The sequence below is a fragment of the Lepidochelys kempii genome, chromosome 9 (genome assembly GCF_965140265.1).
Source record: "Lepidochelys kempii isolate rLepKem1 chromosome 9, rLepKem1.hap2, whole genome shotgun sequence".
Lineage (NCBI taxonomy): Eukaryota > Metazoa > Chordata > Testudines > Cheloniidae > Lepidochelys > Lepidochelys kempii.
In genome coordinates, this window is record NC_133264.1 from 89333250 (window position 1) to 89357147 (window position 23898).

Consider the following 23898-nt stretch of genomic DNA (forward strand, 5'->3'; position numbering starts at 1 on the left):
GTGTGGGTGAGCCTAGTGTCATAAAGAGAAAACCCATGAAGTAAGCTGCGATGTTCAATCAATACGATATAGGAGGATATGGCACGGGAGGTGCCGAATGTAAATTAGAGCATGTAACAATTCACGCTCAGTGTGGCTTTCTTTAGAAGCATAGCTGCCTTTAAAAAACAAAACGTTTAGTAAAAGCACACATGGGCATGGTCTACAAGAGGTGTTCAAATAGACTTACATTTGAGTGACATTGGGCATGGAAGATTGTACAATACTGACTTTCATTTTAAAGAAACGCTGTTTAGACTTCTATCACAAAAATTGCTTTGGTCCTGTTCTGACTGCAGGATCAAACCTAAGCTGTAAGTGCATCTTCTAACGGGACAAAAATAGGGCCCTCTACAGATGTGATTCTTTCACGATGGGGACTTAATTTAAGCCCAGTGGGTTGGGTTTTTGTCTCCCATTTTTAACTCTTGCTTTCCATGAGTGGGGGAGTGCTAAATGGGCTGCTCTGGGCCTAACACACGTGGCCCTCAAAGCATGTCACCTCCACCATGCTATGAGGTGGGTTCTGTTCCTGCTGTGCTATTCTTCACACATTGCATCCTTTTAATCCAGCTGGGTGACTTTAATAATAAAGTGCAGCAAAAAAATAAAAATTAAGTGCTATTTTGGACTTCATGAGAAGTCAAAATTAAGCAAGCACTTTATAAAGTTGTTGTAGAATGAAGAGTGATATAAACATGGTTCTCTGAATTTGCAAAAGACTGTACAAAGTGCTGATGAAGACAGAGTATATATATTAAACAAAGTTAACTATGATGTTTGTCTAGTTTTGCTCAGTGTTAATACTCTTGATAGAGATGAATGCGAATTTGAACGCTTTACCTAAGGGGCTGGTGTGGCTTGAGTTTCAATGGCTGTGAAAACTCAATCACCTCTTGCTCTCCTTCACTCCGTGCTTCTTTCAGGTAAGGACTGAGGCAGAGGCCAGGCAGGTGGCATTTGTGCTGCCCTTGGTTGCATGTTCCACAATCTGTGGATAACCAAATTTAAAAGGAGGGAGAGTTATTAAAACTCTGAGCAGGAGGGATGGTAACAATATTTAAATGCTTTTCTCATAATGGTAAGCAGTAGATGTTGTAGACAGCATGCTGTTAGATTTTTAATATAAAGAAAAGGTCTTTAGCCTGTGGTTATGAATGAAAGAGACTTCTGTGTACGTGCTGTCTATGGCCCTGGCAAATTTAAACTTCTGAGCCCTTCAACTCCTATTGGAGTTAATCAGCAGGGCTCAGCACTTGGCAGGAGCGGGCCCTATACTTCTTCCGAGTCCCGTCTCTTTAGCTTAGCAACGAAACGTGCAGCAGTTATAAAAAGTGTTCACGCGTCAACACAATTGCCAATAAAATTCTGATTGCTGTATCTTTATTACTCATGAAAGCCTGGGATGTACAGCGAACACAGCTTGATCTTCAGATACTGGGGGAAGTTTCTAATACCCTTGCCTTGAAAAGTCTTGTTCTGACCTGTCAACTACCCTAAATTTCTGGGTGTTATTGACAGATGCCTCACTAAATGTAAGTGATTGATTGAAGTAATTCTGCATATTTAGAAGATGGCAGAGAGACCACCATTTTTCACCTGTAAGTACTAAAGCTAGATATCTATATGGATAAATATTTAGGCACCTAAGTTCCTTGATTTTTCAGAGGTGTTGAGCATCCATAAATCCAGTTGATGTCTTGGGAGTTGTGGATGCTCATATTTAGATGTCAGAATGTGGATTTAAATGTTTAAACGCCTAGGTTTGAAAACTTTGGTCAAAGTTACTATCACACAATGGTCTGTCTTCTGCCTGGAAAACTAATGAAATTACACCTGGGGTGATTTTGTCCCATTGTGATTAAATCCCACTCCCCTCCCCCAAGAGACTTATTGTGTTTAAAAAAAAAAAAATGTAGTGGTGAGGGCCCCGTTCTAAAGCTCAAAACTCAGTAACTGGAGTGAACAAGCCTGCTCCAGGTACTCTCTCTCAAGCCTGTAAAATCTGGACCTAAGGAAATGGGCTGAGTGATCCCGTTCACCTCACATACCATAGATTGTACTAATGTTTTTTAAAAATCACTTCTAAATGGGCCAGTGAAATGGAGACAGTGCAAACTCACTCTCCACAGTATGTTGTATGGCTGTAACAAGGGTGGCCTGCACTGTAGAGGTGGCCCTAGTGAAGGCTGTGTCCTGTTCCCAGGGTGGGTTCTCTAACCACACTGACATGTGGATGGCCATAGAGTCTTCATATTAAGACTAAGGGTTGAAAAAGGACAGATGGGTAAATTGTCACAGCACTAGACACTGGCAATAATCAAGCTCCAATTGCTGGTGTGAGAAGGAGATCATAATGAACCAAGAAATATTTCCTCAAATGCATAGAGCATACACAACCTGGTAGTAACTAAGTAAGAAGCCCACACACCCAGTCCTTAAGCTTCTGTGCAGGAGATGGAGGAGAGGAAGTACCCCCTGTTGCAGCGACTCTTCTGGCCAATCTAGGAACCCAATGACTTCCATGTAACCTGTAGGAACAGTTGTGCTGGCTTGCAAAATGATTCCCAGCTCGTCTCCAGGAGCAGCACTCGTGCATCCCAGGAAGAGCTCATTCAGCCCTCTTCAACTGTAGTGAAGGTTTCAAATCCATGTGAAATCTTCCTGTGAGGACATCTGGGGTAAGTGATGCAATCCTCTGTGTGGGGTGTAATGTTACAAAGGTTCTTTTAAGACACTCTGTCTCAAAAAGAAAGTGACCACGTGTTTCTCAAACTTGGAAACTCTCAGCTAAGAATTTCCCCAGCTTCTGCAAGAGCTCTAACAGACTTGGAATCAGTTTCTAGAGCATCACAGGCATCGAGGGAAACATTGCGCACTACTGCCTGTACAGTCCCATATTACCTGAGCCAAAATCTCTTTCTCATCATGTTGAAACAGAAGGGGGAGAGGAGCCAGATCTGTAGGTCACGCTGTAATACATCAGTACATATCCTCGGATGCTGAGGGGGAGAGAACCCCAATGGTAAATTCCTCCGTCATGTATGTTATAGATTTACCAGAAGAGAGAGAGCCCCGATTAGTAAAACGGTGAGAACTAAGGGACGAAGGCTGTTAGCCCACTTAAGGTTAAGGGGGTTGCAAACAGAAATCAGTGAATGAATTGGAAACCCACCCACCCGCCCACCATCGTTGTTACAGTAATTGTATAGGGCAGAACTTCCTTTAAAAATACCAGTAGTAGGGCACAGCACTCATGATAAGCCCTGCACTAACAAACCAAAGGTCATAGCCCCACACTCTTGATCAATCCTCAAGTGACGAAGCAACACTGACAGTCTTGTACTCCCAAGCAATCCCGCCTAAACAAGCTGCACAGCCTAGTGCTCTTGCAATGGTAAAGCAGTAGGTGCGAGCACAGCGAAAGAAACATTTCAATTTCGAGTTCCGTGAGGTTGATCTAAACAGCTGTGGGTGAAACAAAACTATTGTGAGAGTTCTGAATGCTGAAGTGATAGTGCCTGGTTAACCAATTGGCCAGTCACCAGAAAGGACAAAAATTTCACACGGTACATTAAGAATGAGATTGCACTGTTAATTTCACCGATAAAGATAATTGGCCACATGTTCTCCCACAACTCTCTGGCTTTTAAGGACATTATCACTGTGATCTTTTGGACACTGAGGGGTGAAGGATTTGAAAAGTTTGGGGGCAGTGAGCTGCACTCTGCATGGCCATACAGAGAGTCAGCTTCAATTCCCAGCTCTGGGCTGGCTGGAGGGAGACCCTTGTTTCTTGACCCTTGAGTCTCTTCCTGCCAGTGTGACATGCTGCGGGGGCTAGGAGAGAAAAACTCCTTTCAGTCTGGTGGACTCAAAGGGCGTGCGGAGAGAGGGGAAGGAGTGCATTAAGGGGTGGGAGGTATTTATCCTCCCAGCTCAGTGATGGAGGGAACCATCCTAAAGATTCATGAATGACGATTCTTCCATATTATGGTGTCCTCTTTCCAATTGCAGCCAGTATCTTACACGTATCAAGACATGGTTGAAGCTACCAGTGCAAATGCTGCTGTGCTGAGTTGAGCTGATGTCCCCAGGCACCGTGGCCCCCGCAGTGCCAGGGCTCCTGGGCTCAAGGGATTTTGAGATGGGCCATTTTACTTGATTTTTATTGGTTTTACACATGTAACCCCAAAGATTGTGGGAGTGCCCTACATTACTGTTTAATGTAGTTTCTACCTGGGAAATGTACTTTAAAATATAAGGTCAAAAGGAACATTCCTGAAGTGACCCTATGAAAATAGTATTAAAATGTCCTGTAAGTATTTAAAATCAATATTGAAATGTTTTACCAGGGCCCTCTACCTGTAGTTACAAGACTGGATCTACACTGCCAATAAGATTTGTTAGGCCTTTACATTTTAAAAATGTAGCTCCTCAGTCTATGTTACATGGCGGTTGTCTCCAGCTATATATATAAAAAAATCCAATAAAGAAATGTCTCAGTTACATCGGAAACAATTTGTGTTTCCCTAACAGAAGAGGTGCTATATTCTGACATTATGTTTAAAAGGAGGAGTGGAAAAAGCGCCTGATTGCCATAAAAAGAGTTAAATGAAGTGCCTGGGGAATGTTTGCGTGGGCTACATTCTGATGCTGAGTGTAAAGGTGATTCGGCCCAGGAAACGATCGTTAGTCACATCATTCACAATTCCTTCCCCATTCAGTCTGCACTGAATGGGGACAAAATCATTCTTCTTCACATCTGTGAAGTGCAGAGCCACCAGGGGGGAGGTGTAGTTGACCTGAAAAGGAGAGACAGTAGATAGGGACAACTGCTGAGAGGGTAGGAAAAACATCAAATACTCTGTGCCACAGGCCGTGGAATAGTGTTCAGAAAAATGGGCCTGATCCTGCAGTGGTGCCAATTGGCTTAGCCCTATGGACTCCACGAGGACCAGGGAAGCTGATTTGCACCAGGCTGAGGATCTGATCCAGTATGTTTGAAAAGGATGGGGACACATTTGAGTTCTCTAATACAATATTCCTCACGGATCAATTTGTTACTATTCAAGCCAGAAGCCGTGATAAGTAGGGAAGACTAACAAGGTTATAAACTACTTTCTGCCACTTTAAATTGTTGCTCCTTTGTCTGCAATAATAATAAAGAAAAATAGTCATGCTCCTTGTGATCAGTATGCCCAATGTACATGCTCCTGGGAAACCAAGGTCGGGGCATGCAGCTCACGTTTCACAAGGGAGCTGTTACTTGCCCTCACCTACATTCCATCTGTTTTCACAATGGGAATTTTGTTGACCCTACCTCTCTCTGTCTGAACTCTTATTTTGAATGCATTCTGCTCACCTAAACTGCCCTGCGCCCAATCCTGCAAATAGAATCATAGACGTGTAGGACTGGAAGGGACCTCACTAAGTCATCTAGTCCAGTCCCCTGCACTCAAGCCAGGATTAAGTAATAATTAGCCCATTCCTATCAGGTGTTTGTCTAATCTATTCTTAAAAGCCTCCAATGATGGAGATTCCACAACCTCCCTCAGCAATTTGTTCCAGTGCTTAACCACCCTAACAGGAAGCCTTTGCTAATGTTCAACCTAAACCTCCCTTGCTGCAATTTAAGCCCATTGCTTCTTGTCCTATCCTCAGAGGTTAAGGAGAACAATTTTTCACCTCCCTCCTTGTAACCACCTTTTATGTACTTGAAAACTGTTATCATGTCCCTCTCAGTCTTCGCTTCTCCAGACTAAACAAACCCAGTTTTTTCAATCTTCCCTCATAGGTCATGTTTCCTAGACCTTTAATCATTTTTGTTGCGCTGGACTTTCTCCAATTTGTTCACATCTTTCCTGAAATGTGGTGCCCAGAACGGGACAAAGTACTCCAGATGTAAATAGGCCCATTAAAAACTAGGGCTGACCTTTTCAAAAGTGGTTACTGATTTGGGGTAGCTCAATTTTTGTCTGCCCAACTTGAGCATGTTGGTCACCACTAAGGAACAGGCCCGTACACATTCCAAGTTGGGCACCCTAATGCCAAGCCATCCCAAATCAGTGGCCACTTTGGAAAATGTCAACCTATGGTACTACTGCTGTCAGCACATTGAATATGACTGAATATCATTGAATATCATGCCCATTTTACAGATGGGGAAAATGAGGCACACACGGTGATCACACAGCGAGTCAGTGTCAGAGCCAGAAATACAACACAGGAGTCCTAATTGCCAGCCCCCACCCCACTGACTACTAGTTCACAGTGCCTCCCTACTGGGTTGTGCTTTCCAAATAGGCGCATTTTACAAACAACCACTCCCGCCCCACTCTTTCTCCGAGGAGAGATTAAAGGGAAGCCAATAGAGTATTAGCCGCCAAGTTTCTACTTACGTGAGTGAGCTTGCCATAGTAGGGATAGTACATGAGATCAAATGTTCCATTGCCTGGATAGAAGTCCACTGATTTAAGAGCACTTTCATCGCCTTTCTGTGATTAAAAATAGGCAGGTGTGTAGTATGAGGGCAGTACAGTACAGCTCCCCTCAGATCAACAACACAATGGGGCTTTGGCGGGCACCTCTGGAGAGCCCCAGCACAAAAGGACTAGGTATTTTGTCACCTATTTATACAGAGCACGTTTACTAACAGAACCAGCTGCTGCTGGAATGATCAGAGAACAAGTGCGCCATAACGAGCAGGACAAAGGTCATGTTTGCCTCCTATAAATCAGTCTCTGTGCTTCACTGCCTCATCATTACTAGCGAAGGGCCTGGTCTAACTCCCACTGAAGCCAGTGGTAGTCTTACCCAGGCCCTGAGTGCTGGGTCATGGACAGAGAGGGGGCAGTCTCAGTCCCTCCCTGTCTACGGACCTGCTCCTAGGCAGGGCGCAGCTGAGCACCCTCTGTTAGTGGCATCACTGGAAGCTGGAAGGGCTCAGCATTCCCCACGAGGTGTTTGGCAGCTCACACAGGATCAGGCCCCAAATGGAGAGCTGCAGGATAATACTTGGCACTGTCCACCTTCACAGAACTTTACAAACCTGCAGCCCTCACAATGTTCTTAATGCTGGGGCTGGTGAAACATTTTGGGCCAAAGTCATCCCAGGCGTAACTCCATTGCAATTCATCACCAAGCGGGGGTGAGGGGGTAAGTCTCTTTCTGCAAATAACACTGGACATTCGTGAAAGAATTACCTGAATGGCACAGTTCACGCTCACAGGTGTCCCGTAGCCAGGTCGATAGCCTATGATCTACAAAAAGAAAAGTCATTCATGCTTCTATGAGATGCGAAGCCTGGCCTGTGATATCCAACCAATATCACCTGCCCACTCCAGAGGTTTCTCTCTCTCCATCTTAAGCTTATGTATCTGATCATATTGCATATGAATGCAAGTTATCTTGGAGGCATTTTCTGCCATCAGCACATTATGTCATTCACCCCAAAGGGGGTGCACATGCCTACTTGTCCTCCCTATGGGCCTGAGCCCCCAGAACTCAGGAATGGAGAAGACCAATAGACTCTCTGCCCCTTCAAGTTGAGGCTATACAATGAAATCTGCATGAAGGGCCTCCACCCCCAAAAGACATCACTTTAAAAATTTCTGAAAGTTTTCCAGTATGATGTTCACCCTTTAAAAAAAGGGCCAGGTCTACTAGGCAACCAATTTTTGCTGTTTCCTCAAATGGCTGCTTGACCCCTGCTTGATAGACAAATAGAAGCATACGTATTGACAATTACTACACTGATCACAATCAAAAGGCCAACCCTTAGTTCTTCAAAAGCTTTTCCAAGCAGCTGATGAATTATCTTGACATTTATTTTGCCAGCAACATACCCTTTGATTCTATTGTATTTGCAGATTTCCGATTATGACTGTTCTTTAAAAATGCACAGTTATAAAGAGAGCATCGTGTGGGTCATGACCTCAGAAAATAACTTAATACCCAGAAAGAAATCCCGGCAAAGAATTACTTTCCTGTAGCCTATTTCTTGACCAAATCAAGGTACAGGGGGCTTTGCAAATTTTCTTTGACAGAATGTACCCGCCTGGGAATGGAGCTGCTGTTTTCCACCTGATATGGGGAACTGATTTTAGAGCTGATTTTACTAGCTCAGAGAATTGGCCTAGTTTCAAACCCAGCGTAATAATTAATTTATAGTACTGCCCAAAGAGGGAATTAAAATTAATGGATTTTTTTGTACCCGGTTCATCTTCAGCAAGATGCATGGCTGGCCTTTAGAGTAGCCAAACATGGGATCCTCAATCCCAGAACAGTTCTGCAATTGTGATCGCTTGAACTGGCAGGCTTTCTTCTCCTCGCTTTCCACTCCGTCTTGAACAAAGTACTGGCCTGCTGGGCACTCAATGTTCTTTTCCTCTTGAATGTTGTCATCATAAGCTAAGGTGAACCAAGAGCTGCTGGTTAATGCTTTTCGCACTGTCACGATCTAGCCAAATATCAAGGCTGCAATTGTCAAAGGCACCAGAGGGAGCTGGAAAATCCCTTCCCAAAAGACAAGGTTTAATACTCAGTTCAGCAGAATATTTCCATGTATGGAAACCTCACAGACAGAAGTAGGAACATGGGTTTTTATGGCTTAGTTTGTGCTTCACCTTTTCTTCAGACTACATTCATATTTATTGCAATGGCAACTGAAAGCAAAGGGGCTGGACTTACTGCTCTGCAGTCTACTAAGGAGCAGAGTCAAGGTCTTCCTAACTGCAGGCTTGTGATGCTGGCAAGCCTTTCCCTGTCCTATTCTCCCATCCTTCTGGGGGTCCCACGTGGTTTGTTTTCTTGCAGTTTGTTTTGTCGATGGGGGGGGGAGGGCCATCTGCAGGGAGACGAGGCCTGCGCATTGTTAGCAGGATGCCATGGCAGGAGTGAAAAGCAACACTGAAAACTTGGAAGTGAAAGAAAAAGCCGGGAGTAAGAGGAGTGAACGGCCAGGTTCATTTCACTCCGAGGAAGCTGCCGAAGTGCATTGCAGGATGTTGCAGGAGAAATCATTAGAAAGGGGCATGTGTCCCGTCCCCCGTCCCCCCCGCATTTCCTGTGTGGCTCTGCCCAGACTTGGACATGCTCATTGTCATCTCCTAGAGCCTTTATGACATCAGCTCTTTTGCAAATGTCACTGAGCGATCGACACCAGTTTAGGTTACGTGATGTGTGGGTTGGGCACCACCTCATTCATGTTGCCCAGTGTCTGGAGGGCTTTTTACTGTTTATAAAAGGTAACATAAAAGCTACTAGAACAAAGTTATATAAAGACTGTGCTTTCCTTAAAGCTCCAACCAGTTTACCTTGTAGGAAGTCATGCATGCTGTTCACATAAGGCATCCATGTGCTGGGTTCGGAGACACTGAAGGCAATGTTAAATCCATGTAAGTATGGTCTAATCATTACTCCTGGTAAATAAAAAAGACCCTTGTTGTATTAACCAGTCATGGAGATTCTGTTGGCTCAAGTATGTATGTCCAAGGGGTTAATTTGGGTAATTCAGATCAATATTTATTACTTAACATTGCATTATTTCATTATTTACTTATAAGACTACGTTTTAGTCATGGGTATTTTTAGTGAAAGTTACGGACATGTCATGGGCAGTAAACAAAAATTCATGGTCCGTGACCAGTCCATGACTTTTACTATATGCCCCTGACTAAAAGGGGGTCAACGCCACAGGTCCTGGGGGGTCGCCATGGGTGCTCGGGGGCAGGGGAGATGTGGCCCAAGGGGGCACCATGGGTGCTTGGGGGGAGGTTGGAGGGGCTGGGGCAGGCTCCCTGTCCCTACCTGGCTCCTGGGAAGCAGCAACCGCAGCTCCTAGCTCCATGTGCTGCCTCCGCTCCACCCCAAGCCCCAGTTCTCCAGCTCCCATTGAATGGGAGCTGCGGGGGCGGTGTCTGTGGGCGGAGGCAGTGGGTGGAGCTAGGAGCTGAGGGAGGGGAGCTGCTGTCGCTCTTCCTGGGAGCCCCCCCAGGTAAGCACCGCCCTGTACCCCAAGCTCCAGTCCTGAGACCCCCACACATCCAAACTCCTGCTTCTGGGTGGGGTGGGGGGCCCCAGACTGCTCCAGCAGCAGGCGGTGTGCCTGGCCCAGGGGCTGCCTGAGCTGCTCAGCAGCCCCCTGGCCAGCCGCATTGGCCGCTGCAGAAGTCATGGAGGTCACAGAAAGTCACACAATCTGTGACAAACATGGAGCCTTATTTATTTAGCATTTATATTGTGGTAGCACCTAAGGGCCTGTGATGGGGCATCTGCCCAACACTGGCTCATAAGGGGTTAACAGAGCCCTATGTAGGCTGTGCAGGAGGCAGCCAATTAGAGAGGGCCCTAGAGAGGCTGCAAGGAGTAGCCAATCAGGGCAAGGCAGGTCCATATAAGAAGTTGCTCCCTGGTGCTTGAGGAGGGAAGACTGGCTGCCTTGCAGAAGAAAACTAGCAGACTGGACAGAGCAGTGCTGCTAGCAGCATCCAGAGGGAGCTAAAGACAGCTCCTGGTCAGCTGCAGGGATTCGCAGGCTGAGAGGCCTTGGGGCAAGGGTGAAGAGGGTGCTGGGAGCCGCGGGGAAGAGGTCCAGGGAAATGAACTAAGGAGTCGGAGGGGACACAGCAAGTGGAGGCCGTCTACTAGGTCCCTAGGCTGGGACTTGGCGTAGCGGGCAAGCCCAGGTCCCCCCCACCCCTCGCCACTGAGGAAGTGGCCAGACAATTGGCTCCAGTTGCCACTGAGGGAAGTGGCTGGACAGTGGACTGCAGTTCCCCCAGAAGGGGGAGAACAGATTGTGACATGGCTGGAGGGCTGTATCATGAAGAAGATGCTGCGGTCCTGGGAGCGATGTGGGCCCTGGAGCTATGTGAGCCCTGGAGCAGAAGTGATGGCAGTGAGACACCACCAGAACAGGGCGCACTGGCTAGAAGAGCTAATCCCTGGGACAGCCACCAGGAGGCGCTGCAGTGATGAGTGAATCTCATCGCAGGGCCACAACCAGGTTCTGTCCTGTTGTGCTAGGTGCGGTAGAAGTACATAAACAATTAGGGTGCTGCCTTGTGAGTTAGCAAATGAATTTAAGCTTCCACCTGATTTCATGGGGAGGGTTTAAGACGAAGAGGCTGATTTTCCTCTCATTAGTTTTACACCAGTGTAACTCCTTTGACTCAAGGGGGTGCCTTCTGATTTACCACAGCAAATGTGAGAGGAGAATCAGGCCTTTTAGGACATGCCTGTTCGTGGTCACCATTAGATCTTAGCAAGGCAAGGGGAAAGTGGGGACACCTGGTGTTTCAGATGGAAACAGACAAGCAGGGAAAATATATTTTAAAAAATGATTTAAACAGTGCTTACATTTCATCAAAAAAGATGAAAAAACAGCATATATATTCTGTATCATAATTGATTATAATAATCATAGTTACTGGTTGCTGACGGTGGGCTTGACATTGTGCAAACATACAATAAGTGTAAGTACACTTCCTGCCTCCAGAACTTACAATGTAAATTACTGATCATTTTACTGAGCTCCTAGAAATGGATGTGAATCCTCAGCTTCTACCAGGAGAGGCCAGAGTCTCATTGAAACACACTGGGCCAGATCTTCAGCTGGTGCAAATGCATGCAGCGCCACTGCCTTGCTTTACGCCAGCCAAGAATCTGGCCCACTGTGGAAAATTAACATTCTGCAAGTTCTCAGGGAAACAACCGCTGTCTCTTTGGCTGCATCCTTCCACGTTAACACATATTACTCCGGCAGGTTCTTCTCGATGCTCCTTACCTTTGAAAAGGCTGCTCCAGGCATGACAAGAAATGGGTAGTTTTAATCTGGTCTGCGGAATCTCATGTTAGATTTCTCCGTTGAGGAAATGGAACGGCAGCTACCTAACTAATGTACTTCCAGGAGCCGCAAAGACAGAACTTCTGTGTAGGTGACTACCGAGACCGTTCCTACAGTCGTAGGCCAGCATGGGGCTCAGAGGGAAGTCAGGGAATGGCTGAGCTGAAGGGCTTACCTGGCGGCGAGACTCTGTCCCTGTACGTAGGCGTGTAGGGGCTCAGAGCAAGCAGCAACCCGTACATACAAAAGGAGAACATCCCAGCCAGAAACGTGTACAAAATGAGGTAAAAGAATAAGATCAAGCCTGCAAGACACAGAGGACATGTCTCTGTTAGCGCAGTTGCTAGCCCTTCCACCCTCACAAAGAGCAGGCCCAATCACCCTTCTTCACGTCTGGTATTTGCTAACTCTGACGGGAGTCTTTCATTAGAGAAGTGACTTTCCCAACCCAAACACCCTCAAACTTTGGGAAAGTTTGGATCAGACTGTACTTCCCAGCCAGCCACTATCTGCAACTGGCCCACACAAACCATGGATCTGAATGCTTCCGGGTGCAGGGAAAGTTTGGATTATGAGCTATATCCATCTAATTCATGGCTTGGCCCATCACAGTCAGAGATGGGTCTAAACAGGATGTACATATCCACATTCCTAAACTGGATCAAACTGAACCCAGATCCCACCCACAGCAGCTTCAAACCCTCTCTGAATAGCAACGCTGATGTCATAGACAAGAAGAGGCAATGAATAGGCAGCCTCTAACACATTTTTGAATTCCTTAGGAAAACTCCACAGATAGGAAAATTGCCTCCCTACCCATCCCCACAAATCCCACCATCAGCTGGTCGACATCAGGAACCGAATGGCCAGGGAACAATGCAAATAACATTGACTTGAAATGCAGCTGCTCCGAAATACACTTTACACTTGGCTATTTCACAAGCCCAGTGTCCAGAGAACAGTTGTTGTTTTTTTCCAGGACCAGACTGACGGTTGGGGTTGTCTCGGGAGAATAAAGCCCATGAATAAAAACCAGTGGTTCAGAAAATAAAGTGAAACTATAACACAACCATTTCCCAGGGGAGCCGTGATTCTGCTTGCAGAACAAGCCGTGAGAACACAGATGTGCACTTTCACCTCTGCATTCTCTAGGTGTTTATGTTTGGTGGAATTGTTAGTGATGGGAACTAAGTGAAAAGGCAAATTCAACAGAGGACCGAACAGGAGCTCAGCAGTGGGGCTACAGTGCAGGGGGGCTACAGGGGAGCTCAGGGGGCTACAGGGAAGCTTGGTAGGGGGCCTACAGGGGAGCTGAGGTGGGGAGCTCAGTGAGGGGCCTACAGGGGAACCGAGGTGGGGGGTCTACAGGGGAGCTGAGGTTGGGGGAACTTCTGTGGAATTCAGGGCCCTCGTAGAGGAAGCTGTGCTTAAGCTCTGGGTTCTGGGACAGAGAGCAGGCTCCAGCCATGGGGAGACCGGAACAGAATTCCTGGTTTTCTTTCTGGGAGTGCTGCAGAGACAAAGAACTAACCCCCTGGAGAGGACATAGCTGTTCAGCAGCCACCGGTCAAGGTCCCTCTGCACCGGAGAGGAGTAAAATCACAGAAATCCTGGGTGGGTGGGCCAGGAAGCTGCAGGGGCTGGGGGTGGGAGCGAGGGACAGACCTCTGTGTGGTACCTACTGCATGGCTGCTGAGAGAGGGGCTGATGGGAGCTGTGTCATCAGCCAGGAGGGGGCCCAGTGAGTCACTAGGTACCTCAAGATATCCCCAACAAGCTCTCAGCACAGCCATGCTGGTAGGGAGCCATGGCACCTTCTCATGACCTCCTCTCCAAAGGGGGCAGTGCCAAGGAACGCCACAGGCCAGATTCTGCTCTTGGTTACACGGGGCGTATCCAGTCACTCCACCACCATCAATGGTGTACTCCTGTGAGCCTGATTGTCCTCCCAGTTACCTGGCTGCGCGACCCAGGTGACTGCACTGACATCAGTGGAGTGCGTCAGAGCTGAAGCCAAGCGGCTGCCGGCCCTCTCCCTCCCCTCTACCCGCAGGCTCTTCCACGGGAGGGGATGGTTTTAGGCCTATGCTCCCAATTTATCTTGCTGTCCTAACCCTGCCTGGCACGTCTGATCATGCAGCCACTGCAATTCCCACGCCGACTTGGCCCATTTGGATCATAGCGCTGCTAGGTTTTTATTATTATTATTATTTATTATTATTCAGTTTTGCTTTGGCAAACGCTGTGCAGAATAGTACCACAGAACTAGCCTGGGCTCTTGCAAATCCTCACCATAACGCACAACAGCCAGCAAAGCATCCAGTGCTGCCTGCTGTTCAGGAATGACGAATGCTTATTAAAAAAAAAACAGACTCTTTGAAGATCGGCTCATCCGCCTTCATCGTCATGTACGCACTGGGAAGCCGTGCTGGCCCTGGAATACTCCCTCCCTTTCAGCTGGTGTTCATGCAGGATATGAAAGCTTCGGCCGATTCCTCATTTAGCGTTCATCATGAGGCACCTTCATTTTAAAAGTGTGATGCCTTGTTAGGCGCTCAAATGCCCAGCTCTGGGAAAACCTATTCAGCCTGCTCGTGTGAGCAGGAGAATGGGGTGGGTGTAGGTGCGCACACTTGTGTTACCAAAGGTTGTACAGCACTGGGAGGCTGAGGACCAAATAAACGTATTGGTAGAGAAAAGAAATATGGGAATGTCAAGAATAGTTTAAGCATGGCTGGGTTCTAGAACCATTGTTTTTAAGATATTTGGATCATTTATTATATATTCAACCCCCCGAGTGCATTCATGATGGAAAGGGGAGGCAATCCAGCATTGTTAATTAAAGGTTTTGACCGGAGAAGCCAGCACCACTGTTTTGAAAATTTTCAAAAAGTGAGTGTTTGATGCTTCAAGATTCACTGGAGCTTTGAGTTAATTCCCACTGAGACGCAGTAAGAACTTGCAGCTTCCGTCAATGCATCTGTCCCGGCTGGGTATCTACACAGAACTGGCTAAATCCACCCATAAAGCCCTGTCCCAGCACACATAAAATCAGCTCTAGATGCTTTGAAGACCGTTTCTCCTGTGCTTCAGTTAATCCACAGTCTGGATGTGGAACACAGAAGAGATTTTTACTTGATTTTATATCTGCCACAGGAACAACAAAACCAGATTCCATGCATGGCCAGAACAACACATGTATTATGTGACAACACTGTAATGCCACCCAAATACCTTGAGAGAACCTGCTTCAATACGGAAATAAAACCCCCTCCAAACACACACCCCTAGCGATCACCTACCACCCCACACTAGAATCTATATGAGGTATCATTAAACAACTACCACCCACACTTGATGGGGACCACATCCTGAAAGAAATCTTTCCTGAACCCCCTCTTCTGGCCTTCAAATAACCCTCCCAGCCTCTCCAAGTTCATCATCGGAAGCAAGCTCCCCACAGACCAGGACACACCAACTCAAAGCGACACCAGACCCTGCCAGAACAACAGATGCAAAATCTGAAGACATATCTCCACTGTTACAATAATCAACAACCACCCCCTCCACACACACACCTTTCAAGAGCCATGCGTCCTACATGTGCCTCTCAGCCACAACGTGTGGTGTACCTCATCCAATGCACTAAATGCCGCAATAGCAAGTAGGTGGGACAATCACTCCACTCTTGTAGGAACTCATGCAGGAAAATGATAAAAGACAAAAACATCCTATCACCTGTGGTTGAACACTTTTCTCAGCACGATCGCTCTATCTGATCTCAAAGAAACCTGCACAACACCTTCAGAAGATGAGCCTGGGAGTTTAAATTCCTAACTTTGCTAGACACAAAAATCATTAACTGAACAAAGACACTGTATTTATAGCTTATTATAGCAATCTATAACCCACCAACCCCTGCCCTCAGCTTCTCTCCCGCCCTCCCCATGACTGGAGAGGTATTAACGGGCCCCTTCACCTTGATTGGTCCCTTAAAAGATGTGTTAACTACATATCCTAAACAATCTGTTCCACATTGTATTTAGCTGTGACACTTCCCAGAGCTCTCTGTAAACTTGAAAGCTCGTCTCTCTCACCAACAGAAGTGGGCCCATAAAAGATATTACCTCAACCACCTTGTCTCTCTAATATCCTGGGACCAACACGGTCACAGCAACACTATAATAACGATAATTGACTAACCACAGACTCTTTGGCACTCCGCTCACTGGCTGGGTAGCTTTTGCAGCTTCTGTAAATCACTCCCTGTTTTCTCTTGCTTCAGCTGACTTCCCACAACAGGTCTCTTGGCTTAGATGAAGCCACTCACTGTGGACTTTGCAGGAGATGCTGAAAACTTGGCAGGAGGAGCAAACAAGTTGCAAGGCTTGTCGGCTCATTACCGTTGCCAAATGCTCAGTGCCGCCAAAATGTCTGTCCTTTGCTTCTTGAATGCAGTGCCGGGCATCACATTGTCTGGGTTCATTTTACTACTTTGGAAATTGATAAAGAACATGATTGGCCGTATTCTGCTGGCGTAAAGTCAGAGTTACTTGCTCTGATTTACTCCAGTGCAAAAGTGCTCATAACTTGAGATTCAGGCCCAACCATTTTCATGCTCATGAATGAGTTGTTTAAGTATAGGAAAACAGCACCACAAACGTCCCTCGCAATCTGAGTGCTCTAAGGATTGAGCATGAGAATGCAGCTGCAGCAGCAATAATTATGGGACTGGATGAGTGGCAGGTGTTCTCAGCCTACCACCTTCCACTGCCTGTTTTTAACCAGTTGCACATGGTTTGCCCAGAGTATAATTTTTAAAGGCCATGGAAAAGGCTGTCAAAACAAAATCCTAGCTTTTGAGCCAGACCCTGCTTCCCTCACTCATGTGAGTGATGTCGCTGATTTATTTAGCTACAGCCTCCACTCATCCAAAGGGATGGGCAGAAAAGTGTTGATCAGGTCTTGACTTTGCACCTGGCTGGCTTTGCTGCTAGAATCTGAGCCCTGGTGTGTAATTCTGATTCACTCTGCTTGGGTTTGAGCCCAGGGCAGGAAGCGGCTTTGGGAGAGTAGAGACTTTGGGAGTCTCCTCTGGCTTTCATCAGCTAAACATCGGCATAATGCCACCAAAGCCAAAGGAGTTGCTCTTTTTTTATGCTCCTGTAAATGTGAGGTGAATCAGGTCCATCCAATCTAGAGATACCTGTCTGGTCTCTCAATGGCACTAATACACCTACCGAAGGACTCCACAGTCTGCATATTGATCTATTCTAATCCAGGGTCACCCTTCCCTGGGACATCTGGGCACCATTTTACACGCTAAGCCACAAAGATGCACAAGGAGCTGATCCAGTCGTTCGTGAGAATGACATGCTCATCAGAAAAGCCCTACATGTCCCCTTATTTCACCTAAATTGCGTACTCTGTCACTGTGAACAGAATGTGCAAATGGCCAGTTAGACCCGTCACTGGCCAGTGGTGCACTTACAAACCCAAGTGGTGTTCAACCATGATCAGGGTGCGTGCCATCTAAGTGTGCAGCCCTTCGCCTCCCTCCGGGGGGAGAATGGGCGGTGTTCTTAAGCCAGAATGAAGCTACATGGAAGTGCGGCAAACATCACACACACATCCCCACCCCCATCAGCGCTGATCTGGAGAGGCTAGCTCCAGAGAGAGTGGAGCTCTGGTCTAAATGCATGGTTGCCTAATTCAGTGCAATGGCTCTCCCAGTTACCAGGGGAATCCATGATGTGAATAATGAATTAAAAATTCATTCCTATCCACTCACCGACGCCACTGGGGATTTATTTCTTGTCTAATTCTTTGTGTTTTTAATGCTAGTATGGGAAATTGCTATTAAAACACAAAGGTCAAACTCTGCTGCCCAGGACCTGTTTAACTGACAGCAGCGATTGGCCTTAAAGCTGCACCAAACTGTGTTGATCTCAATTTGCCACATGAAAGGAAGGGAGTATGGGGCTGAAACAGAAGCTCAGGCCACAGAGCACGTGCAGGGCCAAATCCTGCTTCAGTTACACCAGTGTAACTCATCCGTACCTGATTCGGATCTCATTTACATTGCCTTTTAGATCAGTGTAACACTGTAACTCTATTAACTTCATCGGCGTTACACTTGACTTACACCAGTGTAAGCTCAGAAGGAGATGCATTGATGTCCCCGGGGATGCATGGGTATTGCAGGGCAGATCTTTGGTTCACTCCAAATAAAATCACTCAGCCTCAGACATCTCCTGCAGCACGTGCGCTCTGTTATGAGTCCTAGATTTACCTTAACCCCACTGTACGGTCACTAGGGCTGCAGATTTGTCACGGCATTTTTTAATCAAAAATCATGGAGCAGTCATGGGAAATTTACTAAAACTGCTGAGTTAGGGGGAATTGGTGTGTAAGTCCTGGGTATGAAAATTCAGCTATGCCTCTTTAACAATAATATACACAAATCCTTCTTCTGCTGCCTCCTCCTTCTTGCCCTGCCAGGGTGGCACCGACAATCTGTAGCAGCACCCTCTGCTCCGCCACTGCAAAAATCCCAGCCCACTGAGGAGGGCTTGCAGCGCCTCTCAATCACATTTTGCTGGCAGCCAGGCCAAACCTGAGTGCAACCCCGGGCAACCCCGGGCACTGCAACCCCGGGCACCAGGCCACAACATCCAGTGGAGAGTTGGGCCCAGTCCCACGGGATAGGAGCCGCCATTGTGGGGTGAATCGGTGCAGGGTGGGCCTGCTCTCCAACTCCCCTCCCACTGGAGGTCTCCCCTCTGCACCAGACCTGCAATTCACTTAGAACCTTCCTGCCACCCACGGGTGGGTCACGACCCACCATTTGGGAAACTCTGCTTTATTAAAACCCCAGACACACAGAAAAGTCACGGACCAGCAGAAAATCACAGTATCTGTGACATTTTTACCACCATGGCAAATGTGCAGCCGTAATGTCAGCATAATATGTCTACCACAGGAGTAAAAACAGGGGTAGCTTCCCCATGGCTGTATGTTCTATGGGCACATTCACGGCTAGCATTTTACAGTTCTTTACTGAGCCACCTGTTAGATATATGTGTATGGGTCCAGGATTTAGATTACATGTGTTCTGCTATGCCCTAGCAGGGAAATTCACAGTCAAGGAAAGAAAGAAAGAAAGAAAGAAATTCAGCCATTTAACATACCCCAGCTCTGAGCTGTTCTTCCCATACATTCTTTCTTCTCTGAATTCCACAGGAAAGTTTTCATTTCTTGAATTACATCTGCCAAAGTTTTCTTCCCCATCTTTTCCTTGCACTTTTCCTGCTCGTCTTCAGAGTGCTGTGCTCTCTCTTCATCCTTGTTTTCCTGGAATAGTTACAGAACGCAATCCCCCCCCACCCCATCCCCCACAAAATGAGTATCTCATTGGCCAAAAATAAACACAAGACTACTTAATATCTGGAGATGTTTCAAATTTCCATTTCCTATCCCCATCATCACGCCTGTGTCATGGAGAGGCATTTCTTTGGCTGTAGTGGTTTATAATCATTTAGATCCCAGTATTCAATTTCCCAGGGCAAATATGGCTCTGCGGTCACACTGGACACTAGTCTCTCATCCTGATTCTCCCCTTTGTTCACAGTGAGTCTTCATTTCTAACCCATGTGAACACGATGAAAAGACACACAATTCCTACATCTCTCATATGCACCTCGGAGGTGAGTAAATCCTTTCCTGGGTTTTGATACGCATCATGAGGTGATGCTGTTAAACAAAGTCTTCCAACTTCTTTTTCTTAGCATGCTAGTATGAAGGGACTGTTGGCCCCTTACTTAGTGGGGTTTTTTGGTTGGCCACCTCCCAGTAACAAAAGAAAGGAAAAGGGCCAATGAGAAATCAGGAGCCTGAGTTTGACGGTCCTCAGGGGGAATGGGGAGAGGCCAATGCGCCAGCTCAGCCTGATTGACAGGGCAGGCAGGTTAATGAGGGAGTCAGGAGGCCAGGGGGTCCAGTCCTCCATGTGGCAGCTGCCTGGGCCGGAGCGGGGTCGAGCAAGGGGAGAGCAGAGGCCTGAGCCGAGCTGGGGAGCTGGGCTGCACCGGCCAGGGCCAGAGGGGCCAGAGGAGCAGCCCAGGGAGCTGGAGGCAGAGCAGCAGCAGTGCTGATGCAGAGTGGTGGAGCTGGGGCTGGAGCAGTCCGGAGCCGGGTGCCGTGAGCAGCTGGGGAGAGCAAGGGGGACCCTGGGCAGCAGGCCCAGTGCAGGGAGATGCAACCAGGCAAGAGGCCCTGCAGGCCAGACTTGGTGGGGGGGATCATAACCCTGACAGGGGGGCTGATGCTGGGAAGAAGGGTCCTGCCTCCTAGAGCCTGAAGGTGTGTGGCCACCGCTAGAGCAAGTGTCCGACCCGCAGCATCCCTGCAGCACAGCCAGGGCTTGGGAAGGTGGCCTGGGCCGTGTGAGGAACAGACAGTGAACTGCTCCGGCATTCCGGAGACGGCTGTTTCCCCGTGCCCACAGAGCGGGGTGATGTGTTTTCCTTTAACCTGTCCCATTTTTTCCTGTTTTTTTTTAATTGGTTGCTCTTTTAATAAATTGTATTTGCCTTGAACTATATGCAATGATCAGTGGACACCCTAGCCCCTGTCCTAAGTGACCACAACAGAGGGGGCTCGAGCCCCCCTGAAATACTGGGCCCAGCCTTGTCGGGGTTATACAGGAGAGAGGAAGGGAAGGTCAGGCAGGTCTCTGGGTGAAAGGAGTGGGAGTGAGAACGCAGATTCTTTTGCTAGCCAATTACACTAGGGTAGTGTATAAGCCAGGAATGTTCCCCACAATAGTGGGACCATACCCCCACTTACACTGGATTGAAGAGCCCATTATTAAACATTTGTTCCTCAGGTAGATATTTACAGATTGTAATCAAATCACCCCATAATCTTCTCTTTGCTAAGCTAAATTGAGCTCTTTGAGTCTATCACTTTGGGCACATCTACATTGCAATAAAAACCCCACGGCACCAAGTCTCAGAGCCCAGGTCAGTTGACTCAAGCTCGCAGGGAATGAAATCAACATCCTCTGCTGGGGAGCCATGGGAGCCAGTGCCACCATTTTTACAGTATCTGTTTCTCTGTCCCGATCTGCACAATTTGTATATGCAGGTGAGGCAAAGGGAGTGAAAAGCAGTCACAGCTTGCCACTGTGGGCTGTCCAGATCTAGAGGAGTCCCCAGTGGACATGGACCCAGCATAACCAGCTCCTAGGCCTGTCACTGGGCAGCCAGCCCCAGTACAGTGGTGTATCAGGGCAGGGAGAGGAACTGGCCAAAGCATACTGCATGCTGCCAATCCCCAGCTGGCAGATGATGATTACCTGGGGATGATTACCTGTTGGTGGAGTTTAGAACAGTCCACAGGCTGATCTAAATTCCCCCAGAGCCAGGCTGATACAGATCCAACTAGAAAGCCAGGGGATCAGAACTGCAGCAGAGAATTAGAACAATAGAGTGTATTAATGGTCTAAGCACAGATGCCCTAATTCTGGGCTGTGTCCTGGCCCCTTTCACCACTGACAGCATATAAGGACTGGTTTCAGAGTAGCAGCCATGTTAGTCTGTATCCACAAAAAGAAAAGGAGGACTTGTGGCACCTTAGAGACTAACAAATGTATTTGAGCATAAGCTTTCGTGAGCTACAGCTCACTTCACGAAAGTTTATGCTCAAATAAATTTGTTAGTCTCTAAAGTGCCACAAGTCCTCCTTTTCTTTTTGCATATAAGGGCTGTAAACCAGCCAGATTTTCCCACCAGGAAACACCTCAAGGGTGTGGGGTAGCATAGGGCATGCCCCTGGGATAGCATAGGTGCAGGGGCATGCCAGGGCTATGTTGGGCTAGGGAGGAGGGTGTTCTGAATATTCTGGGAGGCCAGCAGGTCCTATAGGGATTGTTTCACCAGGGCATATATTAGGGCATCCCCTGGGCCTGCTTTCATGTATGCTGGGGGCCAGACTTCCCAACGGCATCCCCAGAACCTGGCGGTGCAATGGTGTCCAGAAGATATCCTGCTCTCTTCCAGCATGCTATGATAGAATCTGCTCTGCCGAAGCTCAGAATGCAGGTTCCCATCTCACCGCAGTGCTGCAGGCCTGTTTTTCCTCGGAAGTGACATAATGCATTCCCTCAGAGAACTAGATACATGCGTAGGTTAAATTGACAGCACCCCACACACCCCAGCAGAGAGAGACTTGCCCAGAGAGCTCTATCAGGACAACTCATCCATCCAAACCATGTTGCCCTGAGAGAGGCTGCCAGTCACTTACATAACCCCTTTGGTCTCTCTTAGGACAGTTTGTATTTTGATATATCATGTGTGTCTAGGTTACCTTATGTAAGAGAATCTCAGATGAGTCCATCCTGTTTAGACCAGTACTTTGCTGTGTGAACCCACAGAGATTCAGCATGGAATATGGCTTATGTGGATCAGTCCAGGTATTCCCATTTATGTATCCAACTCCTAGCTGCTGGGGCGTTCTGGCTCCCCACTCCCTGTTAATTGCTCCTGCCAGGGAGCAATTGTATAAGACAAACATCTGTGGTGCATTAGAACTGGGACATTCAGGGCTAGATTCTCATCTCAGTGACACCAGTGTACATCTGGACCTTAGTAGAGATGGAGTGATATCCTGGTCCTATCGACATTAAGAAGAGTTTTCCTATTCATTTCAATGGCCCTTACTCCAGATTGACTCTGGTGCAGCTCAGCTCAGAATCTGCCTTTCTGTGTCTCCTTAAAACCCCACTTTTGAAGCAGCGTTGGAAGAAGTGATGGTCAAACAGAAGTGGATCCAAGCCAGAGGTAGCACTCATTGTCCTAAATGAAATCACTTTGGTTCACTCAGGCTGAGAATCTCCTGTGCCCCAAACTCTGGGAGCACTTGACTTGTTTCCCTGGTCTGTTCTCTCTCCTCCCCATCCCGGCACATTGGCTCTCCACTGAAAAGGGCTAACCCCATCCCAGTTGCAGCAGGAAAAGCTTGACTTGTTTGCATTTTTCAGTCCTATTTGCTCATGTGGCTCGCCTCCCCCACTCCCCTTCCTGCAGGAGGTCACTATAGATCAATGGTAAGTGCTCGCTCTCTGCACTAGGGAACAGAAGCAAGAGCAATCCCTAAGGCAAAGTCACTATATTTATCACCCTCAGACGTGAAATGGGATCCCCCTTCTGCAACCCCCACTTCCTCATTTCTATAAAGGGCAGTTTGCAGTCCCCAAAAGACTCACCGGCTTCTGGTGGTAAATCTTACGCTGGCCTTCTGCACCTCCAGAGGTGGCATTCATTTCCATGACTTTGTGTAAAATGAAGAGAAATAGAACAATTAGTATGGTAAAAAGCCACGTCTGGGGTTAATGGTACAAGCTATCCATACAGTACGTGCCACCCCAGTACAGTGAGCACGCTCCCATCACTTATTCCAACTAACCAACAAGGGGAAGGTGCACAGAAAGCTGGCTCAGCCCTTAAATTAAATGTAAACGATGAGAGACCGCTGCTTATTCTTGTGAGCAGGCGCAAGCAGGGCCAGCTGGCACCTGTGGCTTTCATGACCTTGCAAAGAAGACTTGGATGTTAGAGAGGCGATCAAAAAATAACTCTCTTTTGCATGCAACAGGATCCTGGACAACACTTAAGGTTCTGTTCCACCTAAAGCCATTTGCACGTACAACACAGTCAACTGCACGGGAATCCCCAATAAGATAACCACTTAGGAAGCAAGTCGCCATCCCCTTGGTCTTTGGAGACTAGGAATCGCTTGATGAACAAATGGGAAGGCTGTGACTTAGTGGCTGAACAGATATGTCAATGTGTGCTTGTCAGTCATGGTGAACCCTGGGTGACTGCTTGCAAAGTCTCTTCAGGGGCTGGGGGAATCTATATTTATCACTTTGAATCAAGAAGGGCTGCAGCTAGAACTCTGCAGTGTCAGTTTCCCAGACATATATAACTCAAGAGTCAGTCCTGACCAGC

General features: G+C 47.4%; 1 protein-coding gene across 2 annotated transcripts; it reads right to left on the reverse strand.

The window, feature by feature from the left end:
• Window positions 1–721: 721 nt before the first annotated feature.
• Window positions 722–22303, reverse strand: ATP1B4 (ATPase Na+/K+ transporting family member beta 4). Of its 2 annotated transcripts, XM_073361309.1 has the most exons (9): window positions 22256–22303; window positions 19078–19240; window positions 12063–12191; window positions 9357–9461; window positions 8255–8451; window positions 7245–7301; window positions 6441–6536; window positions 2944–3041; window positions 722–1030 (listed from the first exon to the last, which is right to left on the reverse strand). In XM_073361309.1, exons 1-9 carry the CDS (start codon window positions 22283–22285, stop codon window positions 946–948), a joined length of 960 nt encoding a protein of 319 aa, XP_073217410.1. In that variant the 5' UTR covers window positions 22286–22303; the 3' UTR covers window positions 722–945. The 2 variants fall into 2 exon arrangements, with proteins under 2 accessions (XP_073217410.1, XP_073217411.1); XM_073361310.1 differs by lacking the exons at window positions 722–1030; window positions 2944–3041 and adding an exon at window positions 3232–4844.
• Window positions 22304–23898: the final 1595 nt, after the last annotated feature.